The following is a 23,372-nucleotide window of genomic DNA, read 5'->3' on the forward strand; positions in this document are numbered from 1 at the left end:
TAATCCTCTGCCTAGCAGCGCCGGCACACTGGGTTCTAGTCCCGGTCAGGGCGCTGGATTCTGTCCCGGTTGCCCCTCTTCCAGGCCAGCTCTCTGCTGTGGCCCGGGAAGGCAGTGGAGGATGGCCCAAGTCCTTGGGCCCTGCACCCCATGGGAGACCAGGAGAAGCACCTGGCTCCTGCTTTTGGATCAGTGCGGTGCGGCGGCCATTGGAGGGTGAACCAACGGCAAAGGAAGACCTTTCTCTCTGTCTCTCTCTCTCACTGTCCACTCTGCCTGTCAAAACACACACACACACACACACACAAAAGACAATGACTGTGACAGTCTCTAAGGTTTTATGTAACTTAAGGCCCTCCACTAATTAAAACTGCAATGGCACAAAATGGTGTCTAACTCTTGGGAAGGAGGTACCATCTACACGTGTGAAGTTAAGGTGTACTTTCATTTAGTAAGACAAATGCTCCCTTTAAAATAATTTTCCTCCTCTTTGGAAGAGCTAATGGAAACAGAGCTGGTAAACCCGACACTCACTCTTTCCTACTGTGAATATTAATTGCAGCACACAATAAATAACCCAAAATCCAGCTCTGGATGGTGGCAGAAGGGCAGGGGTGTGGCGGCCGCCTGTGTGCAGCCACCTGTCCACGCTGCGGCCCCTCCTCTCTTCGCTCTCGACACCCCAGGCTGCGCAGTCAGAGGGCATTTGTTCGGGCTTGGTCACCACGCTGCTGGCCCCCAGCTCACACACCCGTCCCAGGATATATTTTTGGAACACAGAAAAATCCTACCCCTCCTAGGGATAAAAACACATTCTTGTGTGAATGCATGTCATTGCTGGAAGACACTGCGTAGCTCACTGTCTGAATTCTGCTCTTCCTGTTGGATTATACCCGACACCCACATTCAGTGTTCCCCATGCATTCCATTCCAAAGTTCTGGGATGAGGTCTGAGAGACGGGCAGTGTGAATGGCATCCTTCAGAAAGAAAAATGTTCAGAGTAGCTGTTTGGGTGGGGTTTGCAGAGAATTTGACAAATCATGTCAACTCAGAAATGCCTGCTTCATAGTAAAATACCCCAGGACTTTGGCACCAGAATAAACATATCTTTTAATACTTCTAATTGCCACAAACATTTTTTTTAATTATTTTTTTTTTATTTTTGACAGGCAGAGTGGACAGTGAGAGAGAGACAGAGAGAAAGGTCTTCCTTTTGCCGTTGGTTCACCCTCCAATGGCCGCCGCGGTAGGCGCGCTGCGGCCGGCGCACCGCGCTGATCCAATGGCAGGAGCCAGGTGCCTCTCCTGGTCTCCCATGGGGTGCAGGGCCCAAGCACTTGGGCCATCCTCCACTGCACTCCCTGGCCACAGCAGAGAGCTGGCCTGGAAGAGGGGCAACCGGCGCCGCGGCTCACTAGGCTAATCCTCCGCCTTGCGGTGCCTGCACACCGGGTTCTAGTGCCACAAACATTTTAAAGTACTCTCATATTTAATCCCCACTGCAATTTTTTTAAATAGGAAAAACCAAATATTTTGGCCTCATCTACCAATACTGTTTCTTCTATATAGTTGAAGCCTACCTCAACTTACTATTTTTTTCTTCTTCTTTTTGAAGATTTACTTTATTTGTTTGAAAGGCAGAGTTACAGAGAGAGGTAGAGACAGAGAGAGAGGTCTTCCATCTGCTGGTTCACTCCCAAAATCGCCGCAATGACCCAGGCTGGGCCAGGCTGAAGCCAGGAGCCAGGATTTTCTTCCGTGTCTTCCATGTGGGTGCGGGGGCCCAAGCACTTGGGCCATCTTCTGCTGTTTTCCCAAGCCATAGCAGGGAGCTGGATCGGAAGTGGAGCACCCAGGACTTGAACCACTGGCACCTATATAGGATGCCGGTACTGCAGGCTGGGACTTTAACCCACCGCGCCCCAGCGCCGGCCCCCTCAGCTTACTATTTTAACACTCATTATATTTGAGAAAGTCCAATGCTTATAAATGAAAGCCCAAGTACATAATGAAATTCATAAAACCAACCTCCTTTTACAGGTTTTTCCCTCTGGGAGATGCACAGGGAGACTCACTGTAGACCTTACAACACTGGAATTCACTTGATAACATAACATCTTTATCACTGTAACAAGAAAAGTGTGAAGACCTAGTCCCTGTTCTAAGCACTTTAAATTCTTTAACCCATTTAATTTGCACAGCAACCTGTGAGTTTGGTCTTTTTATCACTTCCATCTTACAGATGAGGCATTTGAGGTCTAGCGAGATTTGGCAACCCATCAAGGCCACACACCCAAGCAGGCTGGAGTCTTTGGTCTCAGCTCCCTTGGGGTGGTGGGCATTTGTTTTGTCAGTGTAGCATTGGAAAACAGAGGAACAAGGAACCACAGGCTGCAGTCCAGCATGGCTACATCCAAGTCCTCTGACAGTGGGAGAGTTCTTTCAAATGCTAAGATTCCCAGAACCATGCCTTATCTGCCACTAAACAAAATATACAGCTTTATCCTGTCTCTGGGTAACATGCCTTTTTCAAATATTTTTTGTAGTGAACTCGGAACTTGAAGTTGAGTCAATTGACTTAAGAACACTAACAACTTGGTTTTTTATGTGTAGAAGAATGGGAAGTGACTAGGACTAATGACTACTGCCTACTGTGTGCATGGAGAAAAATTAAACCCTAGAAAGATATTTTTTAAGCACCTATGCCCAGGACAACCCCAAATCAACTAAGTCAGAGTCTCTGGGGCTGATGCCTAGACAGTAATATTTTGGAAACATCTCCCTTGGTAACTCTAATACTCATCCAGCTTTGAGAACCCCTAAATTAGATGGTGCATTTTATGAGTGTCTTTCTCAAGGTTCTTAGTAGTCCTGTCAATAGGAAGATGTGGAAGCCAGGGCATACAATAAATAGCATAGCTCACCCATTTATTGCTGTTGAATATAACATGCTCTTATTTGTGCCAGCATTTGGTGTAGCAGTTAAGATACTGCTTGAGGCACCTGCATCCCAAATCAAAGTACCTGGGTTCAAGTCCTGGCTCCAGCTCCTAGCTCCAGCTCCCTGCTAATGCACACACTAGGAAGCAGCAGGTGATGGCTCCAGTACATGGGTCCCAGATGGGATACCCACACTGGGCTCCTGACTTGAACCTGGCCCAGCCCTGGCTGCTGCTGGCATTTGGGGAGTGGACCAGCAGATGGAAGATCTCTGTCTATCTGCCTTTCAAGTAAAAATACACAAATAACAAGAAACACAAAAAGCTCTTGTTACCATTACACAGTGTTGCTTAACCATTAACAAGTGCCTCATGGTGGGAAATGGTTATGGGATAAGGAAGTAAAGGCCAGGAGGTGGTGGTAGGATACCAGGACCTATTGATAGTGACATGTGTTGGTCCTGGGGCACTCTGAGGACTGATGGGCCCCCGTGACAGATTGATGGAAAGTCATGTTAAGGAATGGGAAAACAAAACTAGTGGGGGAATTCTGTTATCTCAGTTGAAAGATGCTGGCGACGAAAAGTACACGGCCACATGTAGGGTAGGAACCCTAGTTTTGGTTCCTGCTGATAGCCTGGTCGGATCAGTTGCCCACAAGTCAGTTTCCTTCCCGGGGTCCTGCCAACAGGGTGTAGAGGAGGTGTCAAGACATCTGCAAAGTGCACCCTGCAAATATGACCTGCTGATGCATCTCACTCGCCCAAAGAGGTGTTTCTTTGAGGCCTCTAAGTGACATTTAAGATGCAAATAGTTGTGTAGCTCCCAAAAGATGAACCAGTGTTTCTGTTAACTTGGATCTCTCAGGGGTCACCAGCTTCACCTGGTAGCACCTGGTACCGAATCTTTGGCTGCTCCATAGGATAGAGGGGGCCCCTGTCAATCGGCTTGGATGCATGCTTGACTCCCCTGCAGGGAGATGATTTCCTGTTTCCATTTTTCATGGCCCACGTGACATAGCTCGGTGCTTCCAGTTGGTTCAAAGTATGTTTCTTCAATTGCTGACGGCCTGAGACCTCAGTCACCTTGTCTGGGGTGAAAGTCCCGAATCCTGCCGCAAGCCAGAGGTCAGAGGCGAAGTCTGAGGCTTTCCCTTTCCCTGTGGGTCCGCTGCACGTCCGGGAGAGGGGTCTCCAGGCTCTGTTTACACAGATGTGCTGTGCCGCTGAGGGGAGTGCAGAGCTGGGCAGATCTGGAACTTATGAAAGTCAGTTCATTTGACCACACTGGTGGTCAAATCGCAGGCTTCTTGTTTACTTTGAAGTGGGGTAGAGTAGACCCACCAAGCTAAAAGGCCAAGCCAGGTCACCTTTTTTGGAGAGAAAACAGACAAGCTTCCCTTCGCCATGACCTTGTCTTTATCTGCACCAAGGTCTGAGGGCCTTTGTGACCACCTTCGTCATGCATCCCCTGTTCACGGTGAGCCGCGTGCTCCATAAAGGGCATAAAGGCCAGGAACCAGCATCCCAGGGACTGTACTTGCCTGCTTGGAGCTGACCAAGCGCCCAGGTGCCTCTCAGCTACGTGGGATGGTCTTATCTCAGCACTGGGCCAGCAGATACCCAACAAGTCAACTAAAGGTTCAAATACATCATACATAATCGACTGAATGGGTAACAAATCCCTGGATGTCTGTCTGCCAAGGCAAATATGATCCTAATTTTTCCATATTTGTTTCATGTATCCCTTTGGCTATTGTGGCTGGGGAAGCACCTTCAGGCAGACCCAGAACTCATGCCCTGTTGCTCCTACATGCTCCAGTTTGCAATTCAAGAGCATGGACATTGATTTTCTTACATAATCCTAATGTCAATTCGTGCCTAATAAAATTAGTGATACTCCATTAGTATCACCTAATATCTAGTCCATATTAAAAGGTCCCAACTGTCTCAAAAAGACTTTTCAATTGGTTCACCATCATGAGCCAAAGCAAGATCTACATACTGTGTCCCTTATGTCTCTTGGCCTTCCCGAACACACACACACACACACACACTTTTTCTCATAACTTATTTACTCAGTGGAGAGTCTGAAGCTCTGTGAAGATCTGTCCAGAAAAAGTCTGGTCCCTGCTTTATTTCTCTCAGGCTATGCAAAGAATCCACGCTTGTCACTCTGCTGTGTATGACTTCATCCAGGCTGACATGATGAGGTCAGAAAAAAATGAATGAAACCACTTTCTCCCCAATGATCCAGAGAATTTATGGCAAAGACAGGTGCATGAGGGCGCCCACAGGTCTTGGGGGGAAGCCTTCCAACACCTCACCTCATTTTTCTGCTCTATAAAAACAGATGGTACTCACCTCCAGGTCAGTTGGCTAAGGATAACCAGCAGGCAAAAGTGTGGTAGACAGCTAATAGTGGCAGCTACCTGACCAGCCTGCGAACTTGGTGTGATTATCGGAGTTTTGGTTACCTGGGAGAGGCGACAAAATGACAGTGCCTTCTGGTCTCAGAGAACAAGTAACAGGGCACTTCACAGGTGCGTCGATGGCTTCTCGTGCATTCTTTTGACTTTGCCATTGGGAATGTGCTGTGTGTTGATGGATCCAGACTTGGACGTACAAGCATTTGTTCTTCCTTCATACTAACTTGTAGTTAAAGTCAAAGATTAGCTGGAGCTTTTGCCTCTTCCCTGTTTGTATCACTTCAAACCCTTTAAACAAAGCAAGGGTTAGCAAGAAATCATTTCAGAATTGTGGTATACAATACAAAGTAACATAATCTTGCTTTGTTGAAAACCTAGCCATTGGTTTTCCCATAGCCATTTTAGCTACTTTGCATTCTGATGATAAATTACTTGTTTTTGGCCACCAAAAATATCTCAGCAGATGTTATGCATGTGGCCACCTCTTGGTATGCAGCAGCCAGGACTAGCAACGAAACCACCATCCCTATTATAGCAGCTTAATTTGCTAAAATTACTATGCAGAGAACATGTGTACTGACCTTTGGGAAGCCACTCAACTTTGAAGCTGCTGGTAGAAGGTGGCACGTGCGAACTTGGCTCTGACTTCCCCGAATGACTCTGCCCCTGGATTGTTCTGCCTTGAATCCATTTGTGACAATTTTCTTCCTCCACTTTCTTTTTGGTCAGCTGTTCTTTGTTCAGTAATAACTCACGTGACTTCCTACCAAACCCCTCGAGTGTGGGAAGACCAAGGTAAAATTGCCAAATTCTACCTCAAGAGACGAAGAGTTAAGCATGACCTGTCTGTTTCTCTCTATTAATACTTGATGACTGGGAAGTGCCAGCATTCGCCTAGCTCATTTCCTTAGTAGAAATATCTTCCTATTTGCAACATGCTAAAAAAAATAGCTTAAGATGTTAAATTTAACAAACATGACTAGGCTTTTACACACACAATAGGTCACTGATTCAGACAGCAGGTTACTCCATCAGTATCCCTTTAGCAATTATACATGTTCATGATAATTCTGAGAGTCTTCCTTTCTATAAAGTTAATTTTTATAAATGAATCATTCTAATAGTTAATAATAAGCAACTGCAATCAACTGGAATACCATCATTCCTTTACCAGCTTTTACAACCTGCATGACACAGGCTGTAACCAAGAGAGTGAAATGTGGAAGGTCATGGAAAAAGCTCTGCTTCACGTGTGCAACCACGGAGTGCACACTGTGAATGATGATATCTTCCCACGCAGGTCCTTGGCGCTTCCACCCCTCGCCCCCGAAATGGGCTGTCACTTTCTTGAGGGCAGAAGAAAACCAAAACGCCAAGGCCAAGAATGGAGTCCAGGTGTTCAACCTCGGTGTCTTGACCAGCAGCCCCTTTTGAGCCCCCCGAGCAGCACTGAAGACCCTCGCCTCTCAGCTCCAAGTCCACAATAGGCTGCCTGAACGCTGAGCACGGGAAGTGCTGTTTTTAAGTGTTGTCATAACAACAGGAATAAAATGACGACCGTAACTGGAATTTGAAAGGATGCCTTGGTTGCAACGCTGTTGCTGTGCCTTTTTGTGACAAGGCCTTCACTGGGACCTCCCCCCTCGAATGAAGGCCACAATTCTATTTCGTTGCCATAACTACATCTGTCTTCAGCTGTACTTGCCATCCCATAATTTCTGACCAATGCTCCATCAATATAGCTTGCTTGTTAGAATAGCCAGAGAGACATTCATTGACCAAATGAAAAATCTATGAGTTTGATTATGTAGGCCATATCTGGAAAGCTTCCATGTAAAATGACTTCTTACTCATTCTGCAAAAGAAAATATGGCCATCAGCCTCATTTATAAGGCTCATTTCCTTCTTCTCTCTGGCTGTCATGCCTATGATGAATGCCAGGATTGGTCATATGACACTGGGCAAGAAAATAGGCAGGTGCAGTGTCAAAATACCTCTCAGAACACTGTTGGGTACCTTCTCCCAGAACCTGGTGACTTTCAATTTAGGATTTTTGAAGTTGCAACTCAGTTTTTGTGAGAACAATAAAAAATATGCACTTAGGGGCCAGCATTGTGGCAGAATGGGTTAAGCCTCCATGTGCCACACCAGCACCCCATATGGGTGCCAGTTTGAGCCCCAGCTGCTCCGGTTCCTATCCAGCTCCCTGCTAATGCACCTGGGAAAGCAGGAGAGGATGACCCAAATGCTTGGGCCTCTGCACCCACATGGAAGACCCCAGATGAAGCTCCTGGCTCCTGGCTTTCGCCTGGCCCAGCCTTGGCCATTGCAGCCATTTGGGGAGTGAACCAGCGAATGGAAGATCTCTCTCTTTCTCTGATTTTGTCTCTCCCTCTCTGTAACTCTACCTTGCAAATAAACAAAATTAACTCAAAAACAAAGATGCACTTGTAAAAATGATCATTTCAATAGAGTCAGATAGGTGCGGAGATGTCAGTGTCGTGTGGGAGCTGTGCTGTAGTAAAGCAGCAACAATCACTTTCAGCTCAAACGAGTGGAAGCTTTGGGGATCAGCAGCCTGCATGCAAACGCTCCCGAAGGTGCTGAGTTTTTTGTGCATCTGAGTGTTGTTTTAGAACCTAGTGATCAAAAAGTGAGAGCTGGTGATCGGCATGCTTTTCTCAAAGCAGGATCAGCGAAGCTGTCTCCAAAGAACCCTGTCCTCCGGGGATGCTTCCTTTTTGATGTGTGTGGGTTTGGCTGGGGGAGGAAGGGGGAGGGTTTAGTAGGTAAATTTACTTTTTCTTGCCAACAGCTTGAGCCTTCATTTAAGCACAAAATGCTGTTTCCTTCTTACCAAGAAACAGTTGGTCTTATGTCTGTGTGGAGCGTGCACCAAATGAAGGGCTACACACATTTTTCGACTCTGCATTTTAAAATGAGTTAGGACAACATTAGTCAAAATCAACTCGGCCCCTCGAGAGATTGAAGCGAGCTTTTTTATGTCCCGAATCATTTCTCTTCTAATTATCAGGAGGCCAGCTGCTTCTCCCTGCATTTATTTCATCCACCAGAACAGATGAAGAAACAGCGATTTCATTTTCCCCAGGGCTGAGGCAGTGTCAATTATGTAGAAGTTCCTACGATTGGCTGTCCCGGTGAAGAGACACGCTAGTAACATCTCCTCTTTACTCCTCAGAGGATTCAGCCAGACCCTTAAAATGGCTTCAGCGTTCTCTGCTCTCATTGGTTTGAGGAGGAATAAAAGAGAAAGGAGAGAGCAATGATGTCAAATTCCTTCTCCCCTGTGTGTTTCTCCACCTGGAAATATGGCTGAGTTTAGGATCAGCACATTCCATTTGCTTGATAAAAGTCAGGGATCTCTCTCCATTGCAAGTTCTAGTTGGTAGCAAAGCCAATTAGTCTGCACTGAGCCCTTTACATAATATCTCATTTTTCCATCACATCAACCTTGGTGACGTACATATTATTATCCTTGTTTTATTGACAATAAAGATCAGGGCTTAGAGAGGCAATGTGGGTGAAACCTGGGTCAACTATCTCCAGGGCTACCAACTTACTCTGTGGGTGGGCATCAAAGAAAGTTCAAAAGATAGCTGGTCTCCACCCTCGAGGAGGGTGTAGCTTCATTAAAGGGATGAGATATCAGCCATTCAAAATGCTGTTGTTCACAAGGTGAGATGCCTCTGGCTGAGCTGTCAGAAAATGTTTCCCCAAACACTTGGCTTTTGCATCACATGATAGGAATGGATTATAACCCAGTGAATGAAATAAGAATTTGTGAGTCCATACTGATAATAAAGGACCAAACGAATGAATGCGTAAAAGGATTAGGGAAAGGTCTTCTTTACATAGAAGAAAGGGTGGAGCTCAAAGAGGACCCTTTTGCCTTCACCATGGTAATAGCTGATTTGGGCAAAAAGCATCAATAGATGCTAAAAGAATCGTGACGTTAGCATAGCCTTCAAGTACCTCCTTACCAAATACTTACCAATTACAGTGGCAAAAATAGTAACTCCAGAGGACAAACTGGCCAACACTTTAACCAAAGGGTCAAAGTTAACATCACCACGGGTAGCTTAGCCTAGCAGTTAAAATACCTGCATCCTGGGGCCCACATTGGGGCACAACAAGTGAAGACTGTGTCTGTGACACCAGCACCCCGTGTGGGCACAGGTTTGTGTCCCCGCTACCCCACCTCCAATCCAACTCCCTTCTGATGGTCTAGGAAAAGCAATAGAAGATGACCCAGGTGTTTGGGCCCCTGCCACCCACGTGGGAGACCTGGATGGAGCTCCTGGCCCCTGGCTTAGCTTGGCTCAGCCCTGGCCATCTGGGAGGTGAACCAGCAGATGGAGGATTTTCCTCTCTCTCTCCCTCTTTAGAAGAAAAAAAAGATACCTGCACCCACATTAGAGTAGCTGAGTTCAATTCCTGACTTTAGCTTCTGACTACAACACTACTGCTAATGCAGACCCTGGGAGGCAGCCGGGATGATTCAAGTAATTGGATTCCTATGGGAGACCTGGGTTGAGTTCCCAACTCTTAGCTTTAGCCCAGCCCAGCCCAGCCCCAACTGAGCAATTTTGGAGTTTACCAATGGATGGGAAATTCCCTCTCTCTCTCTCTCTCTCTATCTCTCTCTCTCTCTTTTTCCCTCCTACACCCTCTTCTTCTCTCCCTCACTCCCTGTCTCTGTGCTTCTCAAACAAAACTAAATAACAAAATAGTGTCACTAGCAATGGAGCCAGCTGACTCTTTGGGCCTCTGATGAGTGTGTCAAGGAGACAGCCATCACTTACATGGTGACACAGCTAGAACACAGGGCCTGGCTTATGAGAAGGCATTAGACTGACTAACCCAATGTGAGAGACATTCTGCCAAACAGCTGGCCTGAACTCTATTAAAATGTCAACGTCAAAGACAGAGAATGGCAGGGGAACTGCCCGGATTCAAAACTAACAGCATGTGAGAAGAGATGCAATGTATGAGCCTGTGCTGGTCCTGGAATGGGGGCGATGAGACAATACCCAGAACATTCCGGGGCCAGTTGGTGGAATTTGAACGAGGTCTGTGTATCAGATACTAGTACCGTGTTGATGTTAAATCTGTGATGGTGATCGTTGGTCTGTGGTGATGCCCATGATGTCCCTGCTCTAAGGAAACACACACCGAGGTATTTAAGAGTAAATTTGCATCATATCTACAAATTACTCCTGGGAGGTGAGACATGTGGATAAATGTGTAGGTGCAGATTCCTTTCAAAGGGTTTGGGGGGAAGTAACGCGTATGTGTGTATATACGAGGGGAAATTTAAAGTAAAATGCGGCAGGTCAACAGATGAGGACACTGAGTGGAGGGCGAGGAAAGCTTTTTGTACCTCTCTCGAGACTTTTCTGAAGGTTCAAATTATTTCAAAACGGAACAATTTCTTTCAGTCGACTTCTGTATTGGGCTTCCAAAGTACCCATCTTTTTTCAGTGCCTGTCAGTATTTTATAATTACCTAAAAATTGTTCTCTTCCAAAAGTGCTCATTGCTCACTCCCCTAGTTTGCATCTGCTCAACTTCCTCTGGATAACACCAAGGTTTTATCTTCTTTTTTTTTTAAGATTTATTTTATTTATTGGAAAGGCAGAGTTACAGAGAGAGAGATCTTCCATCTGCTGGTTCACTCACCAGAGGGCAGTAGTGGCCAGTGCTGGGCCAGGCCAAAGCCAGGAGCCAGGAGTTTCACTCGGATCTCCCACGTTGGTGCAGGGGCTGAAGCACTTGGGCCATCCTCTGCTGCTTTCTCAGGTGCATTAGCAGGGAGCTGGATAGGAAGTGGAGCAGCCAGGACTCCAACGGCACCCACGTGGGATGCCGGCAACGCAGGTGACAGCTTAACCCACTATGCCACAGTGCCGGCCCTGGTGTTACCTTTTTTGTGAAACTTCCTGGCTGCTCCTGCCTCACTAGCTATGAACTCTATATTATTTTTACTTATTATTAAATGTTAGCTTTAACAAGCACCTATTTCACACCAGGCCTGTGTAAAGGATCACTGATCTCCTCTGAAATGCTGGTTTTTAGAAACAAACCCGGAAGCCGGGATTGGGAGCAGGCAAACAGCATGCACAGGTGCAGGCAGCTGTAGGCTGTGGAGCTGAAATCAGGCCCTGCTCGGTCCGACTCCCAGATCCACTTTCTTGTCATTTCTGCTCTGCAGCTTCCTTTGGAGCGGGAAGAACTAGGTACCATTCAATCGCTTTATTTCCTTTTTTTTAAATTATCATTATTTTTTGACAGGCAGAGTGGACAGTGAGAGAGAGAGAGAGACAGAGAGAAAGGTCTTCCTTTTTGCCGTTGGTTCACCCTCCAATGGCCGCTGTGGCAGGCGCACCGCGCTGATCCGAAGGCAGGAGCCAGGTGCTTCTCCTGGTCTCCCATTGGGTGCAGGGCCCAAGCACTTGGGCCATCCTCCACTGCCCTCCCGGGCCATAGCAGAGAGCTGGCCTGGAAGAGGGGCAACCGGGACAGAACCGGCGCCCCAACCGGGACTAGAACCCGGTGTGCCGGCACCGCAGGCAGAGGATTAGCCTGTTAAGCCACGGCGCCGGCCTCCTTTTTTTTTTTTTTTTTTTTTTTTTTAAGATTTTATTTATTTATTTGAGAGGCAGAATTACAGACAGAAAGGAGGAACAGAGAGAAAGGTCTTCCATCTACTGGTTCACTCCCCAAATGGCCTCAACGGCCGGAGCTTGGCTGATCTGGGCCAATCCAAAGCCAGGAGCCAGGAGCTTCTTCCAGGTCTCCCATGCACGTGCAGGGACCCAAGTACTTGGGCCATCTTCTACTGCTTTCCCAGGCCATAGCAAAGAGCCGGATCGGAAGTGGAGTAGCCTGGACTCAAACCAGTGCCCATTTTGAATGCCAGCACCACTTAGCTTAGCCCACTACACCACAAAGCCAGCTCCTCGCTTTATTTTTTGCATCCAAAATTGTCTCCCATGTGCTCTATCTACAATCATAATGTCTTCTTCAATTATTACAATGACGATTTTTGAAAACAGAGCTCACTCTTAGGTTTGGATCTTGGACCACACGTAGCATACTGTGAGTAGTATATAACATACTTAATAGTTATGACAGTCTTATGACAGTCTTAGAAAACATGGAAAGAAAGTCAATATCAGTCTACAGAGATTCTGAAAGTCATCTTCTTTCTCTTCCTTTGTCTCTTCCAGGCTAGTTGAAACTTAAGTCTTCAGTAGAGCAATCTTTGTATGTTTTAGGCGTTTACTTTTTATAAAGTACTTCCTCATTTCCTGTGGGTTTTTAAGCGAAAGTCCTGGCATCTACAGAGAGGGCGGGACCTCAGCTTAGAAGACATCCAGATAGCCTTGTGATTGTGAGATTGGATGATGCTTTGACCTCAGTGGAAACTTCCAATGCTTGTCCTTTAAAATGGGGAGGAATTACCATCTTTATTCTACAGATAGAGAGTCTGAGGTTCATCAATGTTAGTTCATTCCCAGGAGGTCAGGCAGGTTACCTGACTTGGGTCTTCAATGTTCTTCACTGAGGAGTGAGTTATGCTGAGTTGTTCTATAAGTTTTTTCAGCCATTCACATCATTTGTCTTAGTCCATCAGCAAGTCAAGTATGTATTTGTCAGTTGGTTAGCAAACAATGTTGACAGCTGAGAAGCAAATATTAGCATTGCCTTGATTTATTTTAGAAGCAGCCATTTTTAAAAAAAAAAAATAGCTAATGACTTAAATATATCTATGCTTTTTTTTTTTTCAAAGATTAGTCAACTGTTCTGTAATAGGTACCTTGGGACCATATAATCAGCAGAAACTTATTTTTAGGATTCATGTTAAATAAATAATCATTTAGCATGGCTGGCTGTTTACATCTGGCCCACACGCCTCTTGCAGACAACTGAATTATACTTCTGCTCCCAGCCAAGACGTGGGGCAGCGTGAACACGATGGCTCTGTTAGGGAAGGAGAAGGGAAGAGCAAAACCAGGCATGAAGAAGTGACTCAGAGAGCACAGGGGGCCAGCAAGCTGCATCTGATGCGGCCTCGAGGGGAGGAGGGAGATCAGTGCTCAGGTGGTTCCTGATCGATTCACTCAGCTTTTCTGTCCAAGGCCTGAATTCTCGCCACTGCCTCTGCTAGGAAGAATGATCACTTTCCCCCCTGGAAATTGATAGTGTTTTTTTTTTTTTTTTTTAACCCTATTGATATTAAATCCACATACCATAAAGTTTTCTCATCTTAAGTATACATTTTGAGTTCTAGTGAATGCATCCAGCTGTGCAGCCATCACCACAGCTTCTTGACCTGCCCCCAACCCTGGCCTCAGGCAAACACTGGAGAAGGCTTCACTTTTGCCATCCACCTGCCAACTGACCTATTAGTGCATTGTCTTCTCTCAGCCCCTTGGCCTCAGTCTCCCTCTGTAATTAACTGTGACAACCTTTGGTCTCCAGGTTGACATGTTATCCCCAAGGAACAGTGCTTGGGGAGAACTGAGGTCTCCTTGCTAACTTCAATCTGCCATCCTCATGGGCCTTTCAGAATTACCCACTTATGTTCTTGATAAGAGGAATTGGTTAAGTAAGGAAAGGAAAGCACTGTGTGGGTGAAGACAGCAGTGTCCAGCTTGGTGTGCTTGTTTTCATAATTTCAGGTAATTTGGGGTCCCGCAATCCACACCTGCTCAAATGCCCTTTCTCCTGGGGGGGGGGGGGAGGGCAGTCCCTTTGCCTTTGGTGAAACCATATCTTAAAATCAGAAAGAAAAAGCACATGTAAAGCAGTCTGGTTAGTTTTCCTTTTATTTTCCAAAGAAGCAAATGGAATATGGAGTCAACTTAAGTATACTCTTTTTTTTTTTTTTTTTTTTTTTTTTGACAGGCAGAGTGGACAGTGAGAGAGAGAGATAGAGAGAAAGGTCTTCCTTTTGCCGTTGGTTCACCCTCCAATGGCCGCCGCGGTAGGCGCGCTGCTGCCTGCGCACCGCGCTGTTCTGATGGCAGGAGCCAGGTGCTTCTCCTGGTCTCCCATGGGGTGCAGGGCCCAAGCACTTGGGCCATCCTCCACTGCACTCCCTAGCCACAGCAGAGAGCTGGCCTGGAAGAGGGGCAACCGGGACAGGATCGGTGCCCCGACCGGGACTAGAACCCAGTGTGCTGGCGCAGCAAGGCGGAGGATTAGCCTATTGAGCCATGGCGCCGGCCAAGTATACTCTTAAGATAATTTACAGTATACTCTGAAAGATAATGTATGGGAAAAAGCCAATTTATTTTATTGAAAGACTTATTCATTTACTTGAAAGTCAGAGTTATATAGAGAGAGGAGGAGAGGCAGAGAGAGAGGGGGGTCTTCCGTCTGCTGGTTCACTCCCCAATTGGCCACAATGGTTAGAGCTGTGCTGATCCAAAGCCAGGAGCCAGGAGCTTCTTCCCACACGGGTGCAGGGACCCAAGGACCTGAGCCATTTTCCACTGCTTTCCCAGGCCATAGCAGAGAGCTGGATCAGAAGTGGAGCAGCCGGGTCTCGAATCAGTGCCCATATGGGATGCTGGTACTGCAGGCAGTGGCTTCACCCGCTATGCCACAGCGCCGGCCTCCAAAAAAGTCGATTTATAAAGCCCTGCCATTTCAATTTTAAAAAGAATCTTGTAAGAAAAAAAAAGTTCTGCACATAGCGTGCTCAAATGATTATGCTTGACATGAAAAGGAAGAAGTTGAAGGAAATCCAGCTCACCAGCATTCTGCTCGCAGTTGGCTAGGGTTGATATAAACATGTGGTTCCTCTCCCCACCCTCTCACCTTCTTTCTCCTTTCCTGTCTTTTCCCAGGGAGGAGAATGCTTTAACTTGCAAAAACTAGTCTAGCAATTCCTGTTTCTTTCATGAGTCTCTCATGACTGTACTTTTTTTTAAGTTTTGTTTGCAAGGCTGAGTGACAGAGATAGACCTCCCATCCACTGGTTCACTCCCCAGATGCCCGCAACCCCTGGGGCTGGGCCAGGAACTACATCCACATCTCCCTCATGGATGGCAGGGACTCAGTCCGTGAGCCATCATCTACTACCTCCCAGGTGTGTTAGCAGGAGAGGAGCGTAGGGCTTCCGCAAAGTGCAAAGCCAGGTGAGGAGCAGAGCCGCGCAACTTCATCGCTTTCCTAACATCTGAAACCTTTCTGGAATTTAATCCAAGGAAAGGGACGTTGGTTCTGCTGGAATTTTCAGAAAGATCAGGAGAGGACTCTACCTCGGGGACCAGAAACACTTGTGAAAGCCTCAGCGATTCGGGGTGGGGGGGGGGGCAGTTTTAAAGATGAGTTTGTTGTTTACATGGAGTCTCTTGCTTGTTCGATGTTGTCATCGAAGAACCTTAACAACACGTGTCAAGTAGGGAGCCTACAGCCAGCAACACGGTCCACCTCTAGAAGTTTCGCAGATGAAAATCATGGCGTTGTTACATGGCTGAACACTCATAAGAAGGACTTCATGGAGGGAATCTAAATTGTCTGGTTTTAGTGAAAGTTATGGAACCTAATGCTATTCTTAGAAATCATCTCCTTTGCCAGACTTATAAAAACGCTTTAGTTGTTACCTAACAGGCAGTCTTGAATGTGAGCTGTCTCCTCTGCTCCCAACTCTGATTTCAAAGTAATTTTTGTATCATATGAATATGACTGCATTTCCTCTATAAAAATTAATATAATGTAGAAAACATTAAAATGTTTGACAGGCCCTGTGCACTTTCAGCAATTTTATATTCGTGTGCATAGTTGTACAGGTTTATTTTTAAGCGTTCTGGTATCATCCTCTGTTTTGCTTTGCTGTTTGTCGTGGAGATCTTTCTACCTGGGCATGTTATTTTTAGCTGCTGCATAGTATTCCATCTCGTGGTTCTGCCTAATATCCTGGCCATTCCAGCAATGTCTAGCATCATTTCCTGTTTCCATTAGAAACATTGAATGTAGTAAACACGCTGTTTGTGCGTCTTTGTGCACGTGGGCACTTCTCAGGGGGAGATACAAGATGATAAGTGTGTTCTTTGTTTTGTTTTTTTAAAAGATTTGGTTATTTATTTGAAAGGCAGAGTTACAGAGACAGAGTGAGAGAGAGATCTTCCATTACTGGTTCACTTACCAAATGGCCACAAGGGCCAGGGCTGGACTAGGCTGAAGCCAAGAGCCAGGAGCTTCTTCCAGGTCTCCAATGTGGGTGCAGGGGCCCAAACACCTAGGCCATCTTCTGCTGCTTTCCCAGGTGCATTAGCAGGGAGCTGGATCAGAAGTGGAGCAGCCAGGACTCCAACCATTGCCCATATGGGTGCCACAGGTGGCAGCTTTACCCACACTACACCACAGCGCCAGCCCCATAAGTGTGTTTTACATTCTAAATAGACACTGCCAAATTATCCCCCAAGATTTGCATCCACTTCACACCCTGCGCTCCCAGCAGGGAGAGTTTCTTCCATAATCCTTTCTCTGAGTGGAGGTTCTTGGTCCAATGGAGCACCTGCTCTTAAAATAAAAATGACTGTAGCATGAGAATGAACTCCTTCCTTAAAAATGTGGAAATTGGGGGTAATTCTTCTAGAAGCTGGGGAGAGAGCAGGTCGATGGGACTTCCTGGGAAGCCAGGGAGGAACGTGAATACAGGGCACTCAGAGGTAGAAGTGGGGTGACCAAGAACATGATAAAGATGGAAACAGAATTGCAAAATAACTTGCAACTGAAGAACAGCTGGGGATGCTGGAGGAAGAGTGGCTGAGAACTCTTGCCCTTCTCTCAGCATCAGGGAGGATGGGGAGTGGGATGCTTGCGATGCTGTTGTACCTCCCACTCCAGTGGGCCCCGGCCCAGCCCAGCCCCAGCCTCAGCCTCTGCCCCAGCCCCCTCCTCCTATTTCTCCACTGGTAACTGGCGCATGCGCATGTGCTGCTTGTTTTACGAGTCTCCCTGGGCGGTGTGTCAGCGCCTTCAGGGGAACTGATGGCAGGATAGAGATCTCAGCCTAAGCCAGCCCTTGGCCAAATTCTTCCCTGATAGATAACGATCATTTCTAAGACCACAACAACAAAACAGAATGTTAGCAAAAGCTCTCAGCCCCAGCTCATTGCCCGGAGTCATCTACTTCACACGTAATAAGTTTAAAGAAAAGTTTCTGAGGGTTTCTCCCCTTCCCAAAGCATTTTACAATCTTAGAATCCTGGACCAACTTGCTTTCTTCTTAGCTTTTCCTACCTGGTAAAGAAAAAAAAAAAAGGAAGATGATTTCTCAATCTGGTACTCACGTATAGGTTTTACTTCTTTAACTTTGCCAAAAGGGACTTAACGCTGAATTCCATTTTTTTAAAGCTGGATTAGATAAATTGTTGCAGACTATTTTAACAGAACTTTTAAGTTTGCAACCAAATCACCAAGTCTTTTTCTTATCTCTCTCTGCCTATCACTGGTGCAGCTGGTTGTGTAATAAAAAACTTCTCAGTGGTTCCCAGTCTTTGCTAAGCATCAGACTCATCTGGGAACCTTTTCCCAAAAATCCCCAGACCCAGGTCAAACCCCATATTAATTAAATCAGAGTGCCCGGGGATGAGACTCAGGCACCCATAGTTTAAATTAACTGAGATTGGGGGGGGGGGGGGGGATCTATCTGGTTTAAAATATATAATTTCTAGGAGGTAGAAGACAATAATTCAGTTTAATATTTTAAATATCCTAAGTCCTTTCCTATAATCAAAGAATGTCCATGATGCAATAGTCCTATTGAGTAATTTACAAAATGAAGTACAATACTAATAAGAGTTACCAAACTATGTAAAGTGGGTATTTGTGAACCTATTAAATGGAAAGAGCATACATTGCATTGCTTTCTTGCTAGTTGTTAGACATTTGTGTGTGAGCCCATGATCGCCCGCCCTAGCGTGCTTTTCCATCGAGGGAAAGGTGTCCAGACCCCTTACAACCAGCAGAGAGCGCTTCGGGAGCCTGGAGAAGGAATCAGAGGAATTAGGGTTGTTTCTGAGGCTGGGGGTGGGGAGAACTACCCAGCGGGAGCCTTGTCTGCACCTGTGTTTTGTCTGGCCACTCGGGACTTTACTGCTCATACAGACCTCGCTAACTTTCAAAAATCTAGAGAGTGCGTCAAAAGTTAAGCTTCCCCTCCGCACTGCTGGGAGATTTGTGTCCCACCCAGATCAAAGAGCGAGCCTATTCCCAGACCCCAGGCCCCGTGAGTCAGTACCTGTGCCCTGCAAGAATGCAAAGGAATCCCAGAGCCTCTCTCCAGGAGAGGCTGGGAGGGCGGGCGGGAGGGGCCATAAAAACCTGCAGCCGCCAGGGGGAGGGGGCTGCTCGCCCTCCTCCCTCGGGGAAGTAGCTCCTTGCAGCCTCCTTCCTCCCTGGGCTGCTTCCCATAGCTTTGAGTGGGAGCCTGCCGGAGGAGGGTGGGTCTCTCCCTTGCTGCTGGAGACCTGGCTGCTGTTGGTTTTCAGCCTCTCTTCCTTTCTCGCTGGCTCCTCAGTCGCCTCGAGGCTGTCTGCCTGGTGTGGAAGTCCCCCAGCCAGGCAGTAGCTGTCTCTGCTTTCTCCTGCTAGCCCATCCTGCTCTGGCCTGAAGTCACCAGTCAAGACAATGGTATGTGCGCTGACCCTGCCGGTCTAATGGGAATACGATTACCCCTTACCCTGCAGTTCTAGGGCGATCCGATCCCTCGGGGAACTGACCTGGGGCTTCTGTCCAGCAGAGCTGTGTCTTGGCCATCTTGGCTATTCCCCCGGGGGGTGAAGGGGGAGCCTTCACAAAAGCCCGGCTAACACCTGAAATCCGGGCTGTGTGTCTCCTGCACTGGATTTTCCTCCTGAGCTTTCTTCCCTCTCCGGCATCCTTATCTCACCTGGATTATCATGTCTTTTGTGACTGTTCCCTGTACCCTTCTCATTGTGCCTGGGCACAAGCTTATCTTTCTAAAGACGGAGAGAGACAGCAAGTTGAAGTAAGTTCATCGCTCAAGGAGCCCAGTGTTTTCAGCCTTCTGATTTCTGAGTGTAGAATTCTACCTTAAGACCTGTGTGCTCTGGGTTGAATTTCCACTCAGGGCCTACCTGAAGCTCTGACGTGGCCTGTTTTTATTGTTGTTGGATGGAGGTAAATATTGCAAAAGTTTTCATGTTTTTGAAGATAAAGGTAAACTTTGTTTTAAAAAATTCCTGAAGGACTGATGATCTTGCGTGATTTACATTTAGTGCAGTCGAGGCAGGTGGGTATCTGTTTTATTCCCAAGACCTGAACCTAACGAGCATCTGAGAGGCTGACAGCTCGCTTCAGCTGTGCCAGCCTGTTAGCATTGCGGGCTGCACCTGCCTCTGTCACACCACGGTCTCTTCCACTGTCTTCCAGGACTGCCGACCAGACTCCCAGAAATCATGCTGGTAGGATCCCAGTCCTTCTCTCCAGGAGGGCCCAATGGGATCATCAGAAGCCAGTCCTTTGCGGGGTTCAGTGGACTTCAGGAAAGACGGTCCAGGCAAGTGCTGTGTGTTCCCCGGGGCTGCGGCTGGAGGGGTTCGGGCTGGGCGCATGCAGTTTTGCACACGTGCCGTGTAATCCCTTTCATGAGAAGGATGCGACACCGAAACTTACGTGCTGTCCTGTCTCTTCTGTCACTTAGCATTTCCCCTGCAGAGAAGGCGGCTGAGGGCTGAGGACAAGCTAGTGATGGGATTTAGTAAACTTCTGCTCACCCCCACTCCCAGCTTTGGAAGCACATTTTCCATTACATTGAGACTAGGGAGGTCATGTCCGGTCGGAAGTTACACCATGGGTAAAGACTGCTCTGCTCGTAACTCTGGGAGTAGATGTCGTTCAGACAGGGGCTGGAGAAGTTAGCCTTCCATCATTTAAACCTGGACTTGGGAGCTCAAGAGAGCAAGCCCAGGTAAATGGGTAACATGCCTGCAGAAGTCTCCCTCTCTGATCCCATGTGACTTACATGGTGGTAGCAGACACAGAAGTGACACCCACGTGCAGGGAGCTCGGCAGGCACCTGTCGCAGAGTCATGGACCCTGCTTTCCCACTGAGAGCCTGGCCAGTGAACAGTCCGGCCAGGAGTCTCTTTGATTCCATGTCTGGCTTAGCATCTCTGCCATGAACAGATACTGAGATTTTGTAAGTTATACCTAAACATTATCTGTTTTATGAGAAGAAGCCTTGAAAGAAAGCCGTCAATCCAGCCACGTGCGCTGTTCTTTGGTGCCATGCAGAATTAGCTATTTGGCATGCATACAGCCCCTTAGCAGTAAAAGAGTTCATTTACATCCTGGTGGAATGTAGCAGACACTTGTCCCTGATGTTGCGTAGTGAGCATTTCCTGGTTTGATCATCTTCTGCCTGTTCCTTATCCACCTGGAACTGTTTGCCCTTGGCTTCCTATGAGGGACAAAGGAACAGCACAGCGCCCAAGGCCTGGCTTTTGCTCTGAGTGGCCTCGGTCCAGCAGAACTTTCAGATTCCTGTAGTTAGCAAATATCAGGAAACTAAATGTAGGGTGGCTCAGCTGTGTGGCTGTACAAGGGATCGGTACCTTTCCCAAAGGACAGGAACAGGAGCACAGGATGGTTGAAAACACATCTTGCTGGCCAAGTCCTTTCGGATGCCTGGGGCTCATGATTTCTTGTTTCTCTCCGTAGGTGTAACTCCTTCATCGAAAATTCCTCTGCTCTCAAGAAGCCCCAGGCCAAACTGAAGAAAATGCACAATTTAGGGCACAAAAACAACAACCCTCCCAAAGAACCTCAGCCTAAAAGGGTGGAGGAGGTCTACAGGGCATTGAAGAATGGACTTGAGTAAGATCATTGACCCTGGCGTTGCACTCTCTGGGGAAAAGGAATCCTTTTTCCCTTCTAAAATCACCTGGGGGGATCAGAGAAAAAGCTGGTCTTTGACTGCCATAGTGGGAATCTTGTTTTTGCACTATAATTGGGGAAGGCTTAACTGAGTCCTAACGATGTGAAAGTATGGTGACTTCCCGCATCCTAATTGACATTGATATTGAAGGGAACCCAAAATAGAAATGTGCTTATATTATGGACTGCATTTTATTTAAACAGTGGATAGTCATGTCCATTCTAGAGATGGCCAAAGAAGGGGTTTTCTTTGTTATTTAAAGAGAAAGTTTTATTTATTTGAAAGATAGAGGGTAAGAGAGAGGGAGGGAGAGACAGAGAGCTTCCATCTGCTGGTTCACTCCCCAGATGACTGTAAAAGCCGGGACAGGGCCAGGCTGAAGCCAGGAACCAGGAACTCCATCCAGGTCTCGCATGTGGGTGGCAGGGACTCAATACTTGAGCCATTTTCTGCGGCTTTCCCTGGCACATTAGCAGGCAGCTGGATCAAAGTAGATCAGCCTCAACGCCGACTGGCACTCAAGGGGATGCCGGCATTGCAGGCGAGGGCTTAACCCAATGCACCACAATGTCGGCCCCCAAAGGTTTCTGAAGCTTGCTCCCCTGCACATCTTAGAGGGATTTTATGCCTCCCTCCCCCCAGGAGAAAGCTTTCCTGGTGTGTGGTGAGACATTTGCAGCCAGTGCTGTATAATAAGACGGAGCCTATGTGCCTTGTCCCCATCAGTTACTCTTCCAGACTTTCATCCTCACTGGGGTTCTCCTTATGTACCAGCTGGATAGTAACAGATGCAACCACTGCGCTTTTTTTTTTATTTGACAGGCAGAGTTATAGACAGTGAGAGAGAGATGGAGAGAAAGGTCTTCCTTCTGTTGGTTCACCCCCAAAATGGCTGCTACAGCCGGCGCACTGCGCCAATCTGAAGCCAGGAGCCAGGTGCTTCCTCCTGGTCTCCCATGTGGGTGCAGGGCCCAAGCACTTGGGCCATCCTCCACTGCCCTCCCGGGCCACAGCAGAGAGCTGGACTGGAAGAGGAGCAGCCGGGACTAGAACCCGGTGCCCATATGGGATGCCGGCGCCGCAGGCGGAGGATTAACCAATTGAGCCATGGCCACGGCGGTGCCAGCCCCACGCTGCGCTTTGAAATGCTGAAAGATGGGGGGAACACCCCAAGCCCTCCCCTTCCCCTTCGGGAGGCAAAGGTCATGCACGGCATCGAGTCCCTCTTGGAGCTCATGGTCCCCCTTGTCTTTACAGTGAGTATCTGGAGGTTCACCAGACGGAGCTGGACAAGCTGACGGCACAGTTAAAAGATATGAAGAGAAACTCTCGCCTGGTGGGTACCGTCCAGTCATTAGGATGCTGACCCAGTGGGGTTGGGGCTGAGTTGCTTCCTGTACTGGATGCGGTTGGGGCTGGGAACATGAAAGAGAAGCAGATCCGAGGGCCAAAGCGTTGTCTGCATCCTGATGTGAATTTTAGAAGGAAGAGGGAGGCTGGGCTTTCTCAAAGCTTCGTCTTTAATCCCTTTCAGTGTTTCCCAAGCCTGTTTATGCAGATAAACCTTAAAAATCAGGGAAAAAATAGTCTAAAACGATTCCTCTATAAGGAAATGAAAAGTTGGAGTAGCATATCGTTAGTACATACAGAATTTGGAACCCAGAATGTCTCCAGTTTTTAAAGAATATGATAGATCAGTGATGTTAAGGGGGGAGCAGGCGAGCTGTCCTGGGGCCGTATTGGGAACTTTCTCTATTCTGATGAATTGGTGAGAACTCACCTGGTAGAAGAGGTGTTTCTAATGTCTGCTAATTCTCATTGTGTTGTTTTGATGTCCTTGCACCTTAATGCTTCAATGCATCTGAAAGCCTGGGAAAAGCCTCCTTATACTGGGAGTGCAGATAGATGTGAAGAGCTCTTCCCTTTTTTGTTTTTAAGAGGTGTGCAAATATGTAAATCGTCGTCCTTCTCAAAGGCCTAGAGGTTAAAGACTTCATCAAGGCTGCCAGGTGTTAGATGCTGCTGAAGTTGGAATCTAAGTCGCCCCATTTGTGCGGAGCTCCTT

General features: G+C 47.2%; 1 protein-coding gene across 1 annotated transcript in view; it reads left to right on the forward strand.

Moving 5' to 3' along the window:
• The window catches only part of RIPOR2 (RHO family interacting cell polarization regulator 2), a 112,418-nt gene that overhangs the window by 37,164 nt on the left and 51,882 nt on the right, over positions 1 to 23,372 (forward strand). The window contains exons 2-4 of the mRNA XM_062187360.1: positions 19,801 to 19,927; positions 21,091 to 21,246; positions 22,565 to 22,643. Coding sequence (XP_062043344.1) covers positions 19,827 to 19,927; positions 21,091 to 21,246; positions 22,565 to 22,643 — 336 coding nt within the window. The 5' untranslated portion in view covers positions 19,801 to 19,826. The remainder of the gene's footprint in view (positions 1 to 19,800; positions 19,928 to 21,090; positions 21,247 to 22,564; positions 22,644 to 23,372) is intronic.

This window comes from Lepus europaeus, chromosome 3 (assembly GCF_033115175.1).
Source record: "Lepus europaeus isolate LE1 chromosome 3, mLepTim1.pri, whole genome shotgun sequence".
Classification (NCBI taxonomy): Eukaryota; Metazoa; Chordata; class Mammalia; order Lagomorpha; family Leporidae; genus Lepus; species Lepus europaeus.